This window comes from Hyalella azteca, unplaced genomic scaffold (genome assembly GCF_000764305.2).
Source record: "Hyalella azteca isolate HAZT.00-mixed unplaced genomic scaffold, Hazt_2.0.2 contig8859, whole genome shotgun sequence".
Taxonomy (NCBI): Eukaryota; Metazoa; Arthropoda; class Malacostraca; order Amphipoda; family Hyalellidae; genus Hyalella; species Hyalella azteca.
Genome location: NW_025938942.1, coordinates 448,513 through 462,324, shown reverse-complemented (window position 1 = coordinate 462,324; position 13,812 = coordinate 448,513). Strand labels below are relative to the sequence as shown.

At 38.5% G+C, this 13,812-nt stretch overlaps 1 protein-coding gene across 1 annotated transcript in view; it reads left to right on the top strand.

The window, feature by feature from the left end:
* LOC108664784 (sestrin-2-like) overlaps positions 1-13,812 on the top strand; it is a 32,691-nt gene that overhangs the window by 15,653 nt on the left and 3,226 nt on the right. Inside the window, exons 2-8 of the mRNA XM_047881799.1 lie at positions 7,772-7,921; positions 8,497-8,679; positions 9,182-9,331; positions 10,752-10,897; positions 11,562-11,748; positions 12,088-12,278; positions 12,787-12,937. Of these exons, the coding sequence (XP_047737755.1) occupies positions 7,772-7,921; positions 8,497-8,679; positions 9,182-9,331; positions 10,752-10,897; positions 11,562-11,748; positions 12,088-12,278; positions 12,787-12,937 (1,158 nt within the window). The remainder of the gene's footprint in view (positions 1-7,771; positions 7,922-8,496; positions 8,680-9,181; positions 9,332-10,751; positions 10,898-11,561; positions 11,749-12,087; positions 12,279-12,786; positions 12,938-13,812) is intronic.

The window sequence follows — 13,812 nt, the reverse complement described above, 5'->3', positions numbered from 1 at the left end:
TAATTTGTATTTAAATGAAAAGTATTCATCAATGAATGATTAAGTATGGATCCATGGCAATTTTTTCCTTGAATAAGAATGAATCATTTGGGATTTTCTTTTAATATCAAGCACTGCGAAGTTAATTAATAATTTTCCTTTGCATAGCAGATATACTTTTTGAAAAACATCAGCAGCCCATTCGAGTGGAGCTAATCTGGTATCTTTTCTGTCAAATGATAAAATTCATTAGCCAGTAAATTGAGGTTCGTTATTTTTTTCCAAAATATTTATTTCTTGACAAGCATACAAGAGAAGATCTCAACCTGCTCTAAGCCGCGTGCACCTGTACTGAAATTGGGATATTTACAAAAACTAGTATACGTTTGTGTTGTTTTGTGTCATTTTACATCGATTTTCTGATTTATGTGCATCTTTGAGGGGATGCTTGGTTATTTATTATTGAACAAGTCCAACAAGTGTTTAGTAACTTTCTCGTGAATTGAAGCTCGCAACCATTAACGGTTTCTTATATAAGTTAAATAATGCAAATGATTCGATAAAATGATATCAATGAAGAAAAACACGAATGGTTCAACAGAAGTAAACCTACGATTGGGTCTGTAGACACCAATTGATGGCATATCAACTGGTTCAGCCAACATGTCGTTGCTGAGCTTTTTTGAATGGATAAAAATTGTTCACGCTAATCGTTTTATAAGTCTTATCTCGATTATTTAGATGAAGTGTAGTTTCCTCTGCGGGTAAAATCTACAATTCTAGGAAGTTTGTCTCGAATGTAACCAAAAACTTTACTGTCTCAATTGAGCAGATTCAACTCAACGTTTTCATCAAAGCCATTCATTTATTCATAACTATCTGCCATGGTATCACTTAAGCTCTTATATTTATGATATGAATTAGTATCAAGTATTTCTCATTAAAAATCGACTGCCAATATAAAAAATAACTTTCACCTCTGAGATCAGTGGCAATTGTACACACCTAATTTCTACAACATTCTTAGATTAACTTCTTTAAAAATATTGTTTCATCGTCATAAACAACTTGAGGCCACTTCTGTCCTTACATTATTGGAACGATGGTCGCATGTGTAAATACTTTTTTAATCGACGACGCAAGCGTTGACGACTAGTGTTTAGAATTATCTTAATTTTTCTGTCGACACCTAAAGCGAATCTTCGATTTCATCTTATCCAATACCTGGTACCGAATTTCATGTTTTTCACGTTGATCGACCAACAGTACCCTACTCGAGTTTTCATGGGGCAATGAACCATACAGGCCTTGCATAATATGGCCAGACAAATTAGACTGCGCACACGGCGCCAGTTGGTATGTAGTATACGGCGCGACTACAGCATGCGTGGTCTTGATGCTGTTGTTTGTGCGTCATGCCAAGCGCACGAAGCTTTCTTAGCTCGGCTGCTGATATAGTGTGAGGCTAACGACAGAGGCTGCCTTAATAGATTTAATAAACACAAAATGCGAGTCATAAATGAGGTCATTTTCTGCACGTATACAAAAGTGGGAAACGTTCTTGAGAATTATTTGTACGTGCGTTTTTTGATGAGCTTGCCGCCGAGTTTTCTTATGCATTGATATCTATGGAAAGCTTTTAAGTATGGCTATTTCGTTACAAAAATGTTCAGTGATAAAAAATGCATAATAATGCAACAATGACTGCACATTTACTGCTCGTTGCAGTATAAGCCTCCTAATTTACCCTATCTGCTTCATTTAAATTGGTAAGTTTCGCACACCTTTTATTTATTTATGCACCGAATTAAAATCAGCAAACTGAGTCTTGAATTTTGTTTTAATTTTTATCGTCGTGAGCTTCATCGCCGAGCTTATTAATTGTAAATGTTTTTATTCGCCAAACAAGAAGAAAGTTCCCTTCATCACTGAAGTATGGAATTTATATGTATTATTCGTAGTTTCTTCGAATTGATCTCTTATATGTAGAGCGGGGTTTCATTCTATATTTTCTATATTGCAAACTTCAATTCAAGAGAAAGGTAATTAAAAAGGGTCGCGCTCGATATAGCAATCCACATACTTGGCACGTGAATCTTAACGGCCGAAAGCGCGCACGGCGTGATGTTTGACGCGGTTTTGCTGTATCATAAATACTTCATAAATATTTGATCTAATAAATTCCCGTGACTTCAACCGAAAGCAGTTGAACAAACTCATCGGTCAGACTACCAAACAAGCTGCAACACGTAGTGATATAGTCTAATATTAGTGTTGGAACAAGCTCTGCTAACGCATTTTACCTGAAACTTATCGTTATGAAGGTAAAACATGCAGGAAATTGACTAAAATGAACTTGTTTGCTGTTATTATTACAGTTAAGTTGCAACAGCGGCACAGTATTATGTACATTATTTGATGTACAGTATCGTGTTAGTACTGTTCGGCTTGCAACTACGGCCGGCAGCTCAAAAGCAGATATGTGGATGCACGAGCTGAACACGCGCATGTTTCGCATGTAGAACATGTTTCGCATGTAGAACACGCATGTTTCGCATGTAGAACATGTTTCGCAACAGCATAAGACAAATATTTGGCAGTTGTGGGGCCGTAGAGCGTGGCGTCGGCTGACGCGCCGAGCGCTGCGTTTGCATCAGAAAGTTCGCTGCCGGAGGAGCTGTAGCTGGGCGCGCCTGCGCCGTTCTTGCGTCAGCGCTGCTACAGCGACAGGCTGCGCGCTGTCTCGCCTGCCGGGCTAGATCGGGCGCTGCGAGACTGTGGCGTTATCGGGCGCTACTTTTGAGCGAGACTGTGGGGAATGTCTATACACAGTCGGGAATGATAATTCCCAATTGTGGTTTATGGGTAGACTATAATGATTATAAAGATAGCATTAAGGCGCTTCCTGTAATGGCTCATGATGAACGACGTGAATAATATTCTTTGAAAACGTTTTCATTACGCGGACGTTGATTTCATTAGAATTTTTCGGACTTTTGTTCACTGCTTCGGAGAGTGCAGCGTATTACACTCAGGATCTCCTACAAGTTGGATTCGAGGTACCATAAATTAAGTAACTCATAGATCTGTTACTCAGAACAGGACTCCTAACCTTGAGTCTCTGTCATTTTACGTGATCATGCACAGTTCTAAGCAATGTATACAAATGTTATTCTGCCATCATGCCGATGAAATGCATCCTTTTTGGAACAGAATCTCGCGCAATAATTGGCTTGAAAGGCAAAACTTGACCTCACTCAATGTTTTTTTGGTATCGACAGCGCAAACCCTATCCCCCAACCTTTCATTAAAAACTGTACGGGTTTGTTTTATGTTTTGTGTCAAATTTAATGGCTACTCTGAATTTACTTTATGTAGCATAACATTATTTTACCTGTTGATTTCTGACGTATAATAACACACTCGTAAGTGTGCAATGTAACTCTGGGACAGCTGCTATGGCTCATTGCAGCTCTCTGATATACGCCCTCTCCAGCGCTCTGTAGTATGCACTTGCTCTTGTCATGCTTAGAAATGACAGGTTTTGTGGCATCATTGCAATAACAACAGGCTCAATAATATATCTCCTGACATCATCCAGAGAAGTATTCGTTTTAAGTGTTCCGGCATCATTACAACAAGAACTTTCTTCTAATAAAGCGACTGACGTCAGTATATTCCTAAAATTCTATCGTCTTATTTTCTTTGTAGAAAAAATTCTTAACATATAGCATGTTTCCACATTAATAAAATTAAAGTTTTTTAAATTCGGCTTAGAATGAATATTTCTATCTTGTGCTGTCATTGAGATTTTCTAAGTTTATCTAATTAAAAGATATTTCAGAAATATTTAATTGTTATATGCATTAATTTTCGGGGAATCGGAATTTTGCTCATTCGCATCGTTATTGGCGGTATGGTCAATTTGTATCTGGTAAATAAATATGATTTCTAGGTAGAAATTTATTCTAGCGAGTGAAATTAATGAGATTATTGATGCTCTAATTTCTTAGCTAAATGCACCGTCTACTCCAAAATCCAGCATTGTGTCAAAATTTCACGAACTTAATCTATCCGTACTATCTATAATAAAATATACTCACTCGCTATAGAATATTTTTTTAGATTGTGCGCATGGATTTGTGGCATTACTATTACTTTCCTAAGACTTTGTATTCATATACGTCTGAAATATTCTTTAGGTTCATATAAGTGTCAACTGGGTGCTCAAGTCCACTTCTCCGCTTCTGCCATGCAAAATAAATGTCAATAAAGTTATTTATTGCCGTGCATTTAATAACTTTAATAAATAACATCGCCGTGCATTTAATCGACGAATTTAATTACGAATATCGCGATCTCTGCGGCAAATGGGTCACGACACAATACTGGGTTTACACTCATTTCCCCGCGTATTTTGAACACAGATATTGTTGCGATTTAAAACTTTGCATGGATGGTTGCTCGTATTTAGCATTTGAACATCCGCGCTGTTTTAAAAGTAGAGATGCTGAAGTAGCAACGTTTGAAATATCTTTGTTTTGTATTACTTCGAAGTTTAATTATTTGGATGGTTATAAAGCTGGCTGTTGCTAGGCGGAGGTCCATTGCTAGGCGAGTTGGTAATTAATGATCCTGCGTTGTGATCGTGAGTGATGGTTGCTCTGCATCATCAGTCCGGTGGCCGAGAGCGCGGCGGCTCTCAATGGCAATATCGCCGTTAGCTCCAACTATGCTCAAGTTTCCCCTAGCAACAGCACTCAGTCCCTCACTGTCATAATTTAGAGCGTGTTTGATTGTCGATGAAGTTTTGGCTGGCTAACTCTCCTCGAGGTTTTTTAGCTGTTGATGTGGTGCCCCAATTGATCTGTGAAATTTTTCGTGATCGGGCACATTCATGGATTATTAATATATGTTGCAGTCACGACCGATTGCATTCTTGCCAAAATTTTGGGATTTAAACGTTCAGATTGAGAATTTTCTCGTTCGTCATGTGATGCTGAAAGGCTAAGAAGGCACGTATTATAAATCGTTAGGTTGTATTTCTAAATAATTGTATTCGAGATTTCATCATCCTATCAAAAGCCAATGAAGTAAAATCGTGCATTAGCATTCTTCGTAAAAGGAGCTGTTACGCAATTTTCAAATGGAATAATTCACAATTAATTTTTTTTCTAGTGCTTAACAGATGCTCGAAATTTCTGACAAACGACTTTTTTTCAAATTTTGAGAGATATATTTGATTAGCAAAGCCGTGAATCTGCTGAAAATGTCAAATTCGCGATCTTTATTGCACGAACATCGTGATGCCTGTGAATAACGCATAAGTCATACAAAACATTCAAAAGCAAACAGGAACATACCATAATTTTTCGGATTTAAATCACTAATTTTTTTCGTAGTATGAATTTGTGTCCCACTATCCTGAATGCAAATTTTAGGATTTTGTTTTACGTTAAGTACCTCAAAGTAAATATAGATTTCACAAATTAATGAGAGAAGTAAAATTTTTATTATCTTGTCGCTTATCAAAAACAATGTCTTACTTTCAATGTTTGAACCATGAAAATATGTTAATGGCATCATAAAAGCACAGCAATGATAGCGATGGGAAGTTGACTGTGATTTTCGACTGATTTACGAAAATAAAAAATCGTTGAAGATACAGCGCCAAGAATTCGAATCACTCGTGCGAGACATTTTTCATATATATCAGGTTTCCGCACTCTGCTATTGAAGGCGTCGCTTTTTAGCCATGTGATAAATCCACACGCGCTCGAGATCGCCTGAGATTAATTTGGGATCAAATTTCAAACCAATCTCTGAACCATCGATAATATATATATATATATTTATATACCTGTGGGATACAAACATGTTAATTAAATTCTTCAAATCTTTTCGCACCCGAACGATCAGGGACTTATTGATGTTCATCCTGTTTTCAAAATATTCTCCTAAATGTATTTTGGTTGGTCGTGTGCAAGTTTGATTTGTGATCAAAATGATATGTTTTCAGTAATTTTTTCTCCATTATATTGTTGGGTTTTCCGCTCATTGTCTGCACCTTTTCTTGCCTCCAAATCCGATGTGTCAAACAATTCGTGTTGTGGCTCGAAAAAGTATGGATTTTGTGAACAGCGTTCATATTTTCAAGGAAAAAAATGAACGGAAACTCAAGAGTATGAAATTTCTTCTGTACCGTCAGGCGACATTAGTAATTTAAAATAAAATAATGATCCAATTCCTTCCGAATCCTCTTAAATAATGTTTGATCGATAAAGTTTGACTTGGACCAAGTTAGTTACAACTTCTTGGCAGCAAATCTAATATAGATGAGGCTGCTGACAATCATCCATAAACCTCCGATGATGGATGCAACTTAATCTTCTCGTTCAGCCATAATCTGCTGATCAAACAGCTCATACTGTGTATTCTTCGAGGCTGTATCGGCTTCTGCTTCAAGTTGCGTATTGAGGATATTGATACTTCCTGGTTGATGGAACTTCTTCCAAATTCCTCAAGCAAGGCATTTAGCTGAGTATTTTTTTCAGTCATCTAATCAGAAAAAATTTTCTTTTATGCTTTCCTGAAGAACGGCGATAGATTTGCCTGAAATGATTTCTAATGCTTATGCATTTCATGTACAGAAAAGATATTGTTTTGCGTTTGACTTCATTATTATAATATTATTTCATTTAACATTATGAAAATGTCCATAGCGATAGTAAAACTATCTTTTACTCTTTAACGAGGTTAGTAACATAAATGGAGGCGTAAAAACAGATAACCTTTAATAACTAATAATAATATAGTAATGTAAAAGTATTCCACTGTTTCTATATATAATAATAATAGTATTCCAACTATTAAGACCAATTCCGGTGCCCTTGATTGAGGAACTTGGAAAAAACCAATACGTAATACCTTAAAGCAAAGGCAATGGGGACTACACATGCAGAATCTCAATTTGTACAGGAAAAGACTGGATACGCCGTAGCTTGTCCACCTCTGATCTAATGAAAGAGTTTATCCCCTCTCAACTCCAAAAAGAACCTATCTCCAATATCATTACCTATTTTATGTATTACATGACCTATTTTATGTGTGTATTTCTCCGTATGTCCAACAGCGTTTTTGTCTTCGCTTGTAGCTCATCAAATAATTTTTTTTCACATTTTCAATGCCCATATCACCGTCGATCAGAGCGTTGCATTTGCTTGTGCGTGCTTTATATATATTTGAAAATATTTGTTTAATATATATTGGTAAAAATGAACACTATAATATTGGTATAATAGATTCAAGTATGTGAGTAAGCTGTTAATATTTTTACATCTGAGCAGGTGAACAGTTTGCGGTGTTATGTTGAGCCTGTTTACATTAGGTCGCTCGCATCAACTCTCATTTTGTGTCGTTACGAGCACATTAGTACATGCAAAAGCCAATATGAGCTTTAAAGTGTTTGCAATTAATTGTTCAAAAATATCTTTTACATGCAGAGAAACTTCCATTTTATCCCGTGCTCTGAGTGAGGCCATGAATGATTTTATAGCAATAATAAACTTTCCAGTACATAGGCTTTCAAGTCATGTCAGGTGTTCCGTCTCAGTGTCTGAGCTCTTAATGTCAGTCATCTATTATTATGGCTCTGCGATAAGGAAGTCAAGCTCGTATTCTACTAACATGTCTCATTAGCCGCTCAGTGCAGTGCTGCTTGCGCATTCATTGACCAAGCCTTATTTATTCATCGCTTCCATCCATTAGCTTTAGATTGCTCTTTGTTCTTCAGCACCTCGGCCTGGCGGATCTGGATCAGACTCTGGAGGACATCCTCGCCGAACACGTAGAATATGTCCAGAAGTCCGTAGATGTTTTCTGTGCACTCATGGAGAACGAAGTGTTCTGGGGAGCCGAGGAGCGACATTACATCGGCATCATGGTTCGTTTTATTGAGTTTAGTCTGTTAAACCTCGTCATATTAGTAGGAAGGACACTGCATTTCCTTCTTGGATTTAATGAAAGTCAATGGTTTAATCCTATAATATCAGTCGGAGCGATTGAATTTACGTCCATCTCAACTATTCTGGACATTAATTTTTCGAATTGAATAAAATTACAACCATGAAATTCGAATGTAACAGTAGAAGCTAACAGCCAATAAATTGAGATGCGATCGGGTGAATATAAAAGAGTTGAGAATAATTGATTCACTCACATTTATTGTAGGTTCGAAATTGTTTCTGAACATTTTTTTGCTCACACGTTTATTTTTTAATCTCAATATAAATTATTCGGAATAAAGTTCCCTTAAATAAGAACTTTCATGGCTCATGTCATACGTTAGTAATCATCACGCAATGAAGGGCGGTTTTATAGCCTGCATGCCGGAATAAGCGTTCGATATTTTCAAACAGACTATCATTTTTCTAGCCAAATTTTTGAAGAATTTTCGTTCCTTTAATTCGTGATAATTTTAACGAGGAATATATATTAAGCGTGAGGTTTGGGGTACAGGCCGCGTGTCGCCACAAGTGTTCAGTGTTGGTGTCGGAGCAACGTTCGCGGTTCTTGGAGTGCGGTGGTCCAGAACATTGGCTGGAGGGCCTCCATAACGCCCCTTACCGCCTCCAGTGCCTACACCAAACTAATGTCATCCTCGCTCACCGTCCATGGATGTTCAACCGAGCTCACATACAAGTAAATCTTTGAGTTATACTACAGCGTTTTGTAGATGACTGACTTAATTCTTCTAGTGTCTCTGACGGAATTGCTATTTGATTTTGAATAATTCAAATTTTTAGTTAAGGTTCACTTAGTTCATAAATCTGTGTTGTCGGAGGCTAATGTTGAAAAACCTGTTTAATTCAACGTTAGCTTCGGTGCTAATATTTAATATGCTTTTGGGCAGCTGTGTTGTCGTTTTGTTACGACGATCTCCATTAATATCAATGGACGTTGCTTTTTTTGAGAACGGCACCGTTAAGTAAATATTGATTTAGGATGCTGCAATAATGCTGAAGTGAAACGCTCTTCGTAACATTTTCCAAATACCATTGATTCATGAGTGATTCTCGATTCTAAGACTTACTACTTTGAAGTCTATTCATACTAAGGCGAAATTGAGAATGAATAAATAAATAAATAGTTTTGCTGAACATACATTTCATCACATGATAATATTAATTGTTATTTTGGGCAGCAATTAGTGAAGTCTGGCTTGAGCTTACCGGAGGTGGTCGTGGCCGTGACGATCATGGCTTACTTCCATGCCATGTCGAGCATGATTCATGCCCTGGGCATCGAGGCTGTGTCTGGCGACAACCAGTCCATGTATCCTCCTATCCCTCTTGTGAGTGCTCAGAAGTATCCTCTCATTCCTCTCGTGAGTGCTCAGAAGTATCCTCCCATTCCTCTCGTGAGTGCTCAGAAGTATCCTCCCATTCCTCTCGTGAGTGCTCAGAAGTATCCTCTCATTCCTCTCGTGAGTGCCCACAATTATCCTCCAATTCCTCTTGTGAGTGCCCACAAATATCCTCCAATTCCTCTTGTGAGTGCTCAGAAGTATCCTCCAATTCCTCTTGTAAGTGCCCACAAGTATCCTCCAATTCCTCTTGTGAGTGCCCACAAGTATCCTCCAATTTCTCTTGTGAGTGTCCACAAGTAACCTCTCGTTCCTCTTGTGAATGCACACAAGTAACCTCCCATTCCTCTTGTGAGTGCCCACAAGTAACCTCCCATTCCTCTTGTGAGTGCCCACAAGTAACCTCCCGTTCCTATCGTGAGCGCCCACAAGTAACCTCCCATTCCTCTTGTGAGTGCCCAAAAGTCGTCTTACTTGTCACGCAACCAGCGTACGTACAATCAACGTTTTCATCCTCTGAATCAAAAGAAAAATAATATCTTTGTCGCCTTTACTTCTTTACCTTCATGTTGTAAGCGTGCAAACGCGCCAACATTTTGCCCGGATCTTACATGGCACAACAAAATAGTGCGACATAAGACATGAATAGCAATCAACATGTATAATTCATCCTTGGGAGGTCGATTCAATTTAAACTTATTGCCCCACAAATTTTTAACGTTTAAAATTGAAGTAAGAGTTCTAGTCGCCGAACGGAAGCTAATATTCTCTTCCGTGGTCTTTTATTCAGGATATTTATTTCGTTTTCATCGAACTTTTAGTTGCGAATCTTCCCTTAAAAATTGTCACCGGATAACTATGTCCATTTTTTCCTCCAATATTCTCTGGTTTACATTGGTTACACATCAATTCTACATTAACGTCAGTGGGTTCGGGCTTAAGGTCTAACGGAGGCTTGCCCTGGGCAACCGCTTCAACTAACGAGGTCTTGCCCTGGGCAGCCTCTTGAACTAACGAAGTCTTGCCCTGGGCAGCCTCTTGAACTAACGGAGGCTTGCCCTGGGCAGCCTCTTGAACTAACGGAGGCTTGCCCTGGGCAACCTCTTGAACTAACGAAGGCTTGCCCTGGGCAGCCTCTTGAACTAACGGAGGCTTGCCCTGGGCAGCCTCTTGAACTAACGGAGGCTTGCCCTGGGCAGCCTCTTGAACTAACAAAGTCTTGCTCTGGGCAGCCTCTTCAACTAACGGAGGCTTGCCCTGGGCAGCCGCTTGAACTAACGAGGTCTTGTCCCGCAACTAACGAGGTCTTGCCCCGCAACTAACGAGGTCTTGTCCCGCAACTAACGAAGTCTTGCCCCGCAACTAACGAGGTCTTGTCCCGCAACTAACGAAGTCTTGCCCTGAGCAGCCACTTGAGGCGTGTGGGTCGGACTCGTCGCCACGGTCGTCGGAGCTCGCTAAGGGCGGTGTGGCCGTGCTGCTGCAGCGCATGGAGAAGATCTCTGCCTGCCCTGACCACGTGGCCGCCCTCGGCTCCTTATCCTCCTCCAGCAGGTATTATCTTTGTCTTGTAGATTGTATTTTATTGCAATAGTTAGTATTAACGTGTGTTTTAGAGTTGTTTTTATACATGTGCGAGGTGATCGATATTTAACGTTTCGATTTATTCAAATTGAACATTTTGTAGATTTGTGCAGTGAAACATGAGTTTTGGACCTTCACGATGAATCTTTATACCTTCAGAAAATGTGAATTTAACCATGGTTGAAATTGTAAGAGAACGTATTGTAATTATTGAGTTTTTCAATGTAACTAAATTTTGTGAAGAAATGTGCAAGGAATATGATGCCCCAGCGTATGATTCGTTTCTCTTGTAGGTCCTTTTCCACGCTCATCAATATTATTAATTAATTATAATGAATTGATTGTTAGTATTGAGTAATTTTTATTCGTAGCAATTCTTTATAATATTACAACAATAATTTTCATGTACGTACTACCCCAAATTTTTTGCTACCCTCAATTTGCATTTGTTTGAATTTTCAATGACATATTGTCATGATGCATGATGCAGACAAAGCTAATTTATGAATGAACTTGAAATACGTTGGCAGAGCGTGTTGAGTCTCGTATTCTGCTATTCTGTTTATTGTGTCTAAGATCAATATATTCTAAGATGCCACCTGAACACCCCTAATGTAGATCATTTACGTTTCAGCGAGTGCAGTGAAGGAAATTTACACAATATATCAGGCCCAGAGCTGCCTGCCGACCCAGCTCTCTTCGACACCTCCGCTGATGACAAGTATAGGCCTTTCTCCAAATACTCGCCGAATATGAACTTCATTTACAAAGATTTTTATCGAAGGGGAAACAAGAGTGATGCTCAGACTCTCAAATACCAAGTGAGGTTCTTAGAATACTTTTTTATTACTCGAGCTGCTGAACATGAAATGAGTTAGACTTTAACGCTCGCATTAAAATTTATAATGCTTACTCATTAAATAAGTAAGAAATAAGTGGTATGAACTGTTCAAAATTAACCACACCCGTTTTTCAGGAAGTTGTGTTCTAGGATGTTTTCTGTTAGATTCTTAAAAGGTTCTTGTAAGTTCATGTTTTGTCCATGTTAGCAACTCATGTACGTTTGGAAGCCATATTATTGTCCTGTTTTCATATCTTATTGCATTGAACCCTATAAATTAGATGTCCCAAGTAAGCTATTCGCTGTCTCGACCTTCCAGCACCTATGGGAAGACATGGGCTTCACTACAGTAGCTAAATTCACGTCACAAGAACTGGCAGATTGTCTGGACAGCAAATTCCGGACGGCGTCAAGCATGACGTATCACACTTGCGGCAACCGCAACAACGTCAACACTGCGCCCTTTAGACGCGCCGTCTGGAACTACACGCAGTGCCTCTTCGGCATCCGGTGAGATCATGTTAAGCAATTTTATGTGTTGCTCAGATGTGAAAAATTTTCTTATCTTTGAGGGAGCTTTTTCTGTAAATATAAATAGTAATAGTTTTTTGAACAACTTACTAATGAATATTCTATTTTTCCCATAATTTGCACTTGCGCATTTGCGGATTCCGCACATGAATCTTAGACGTTTTATCTTGTATTAATTGAGATTAGATTTTCAATATTCGCAACTTGCGGGTTGATTTGCGGGTTGCTAGACTTCTTCTCAGATTATATAAAAAAGGCTCTTATCTTCAAGTCACCGTCAAGTGCTTCGGCTTAATTTGTGTCTACGTTGATATTTCTCTCGTTCTTGTATTATTATTATTGAAATGTTTCTTGACTGACGTTGATCCGACGATTATGGGCCGAAATATTGTTAATGGCCGAAAAAAACAGTTGTATTGTGTGCAGACGTGACGATTACGACTACAGTCACGTCAACATGTTGCACTAATTGTTGTATTGTGTGCAGACGTGACGATTACGACTACAGTCACGTCAACATGTTGCTCGAACGTCACCTGAAAGTTTTCCTGAAAACCTTGAGTGTGGCGCCCGAGACTTTCCCTGACGACCTCAAGCTCCTGCCGTCCATACTGAAGGAGCTCAAGCCCAGCGAACAGGTCAGGCCGGCAGTCTTATTCCAAGTCGATGCGTCCCATCTTTCCATCTATATTTCCAGTTACCTTTTACTCCACCATTCCGACAATTATATTTTCTCTCATCATCAAGCCTAATGCTAACAAATTTTAAGGTTCTAACCTTCTGATACCATAATGGTAGACTACAAATGCTGACTTGCTATGGGAGTAAATTGTAGGGAGAAATTCTTTCTAGATCGTTCAATTAAATCTTGCGATACTAGCAGCCAAATGATCTACTCGCAGCTTCTTACTTAGACTTAAACCTTCCGACTTTACGAAAAGCGTTTCTTGTTGCAAATAAGTAAGACATTTTTTATTGATTCAGCTCGTAATTATCATACTACGTAAAAAAATTAATTTATCATTACATAAACTGCCAATCGTGTTAGTTTTTGTTGTGACTGAAAAAATTTTTCGTTTCTCTGTTGTAGATTTAAACCCATCAAAAGATCGTTTGCCCTATTAAATCTTTTTAACTTAGAAATTCGATGGCAATGATACAGTTTGCTTAGGTTGTGTTTTCTGCTCGTATTTTATTTCTTCATCCAAAGAAGTGGTTGACTGCTTGCGGTATGATGTGTCGTCTTTCACTTCATGAAGTGATGAATAGAATACAAATAACCGCAGCCTATGCTAATCAAAACTTAGATTCAATAATGTGTGGAAGTATTTAAATAGTTCAGTTGATTTACGCTCTATTGATTGTGTTGTTCATATCGAAAGACTATTCCCAATATATTGTGCATCTTTTTCTGTCTCTTTTTATTTTCGTCGCAACCAATGGTATACTTGATAATTGATCCTCAATTTATTACGTCTATCCCCTGCGAACATAAAATTGCTTCCATTTGCAT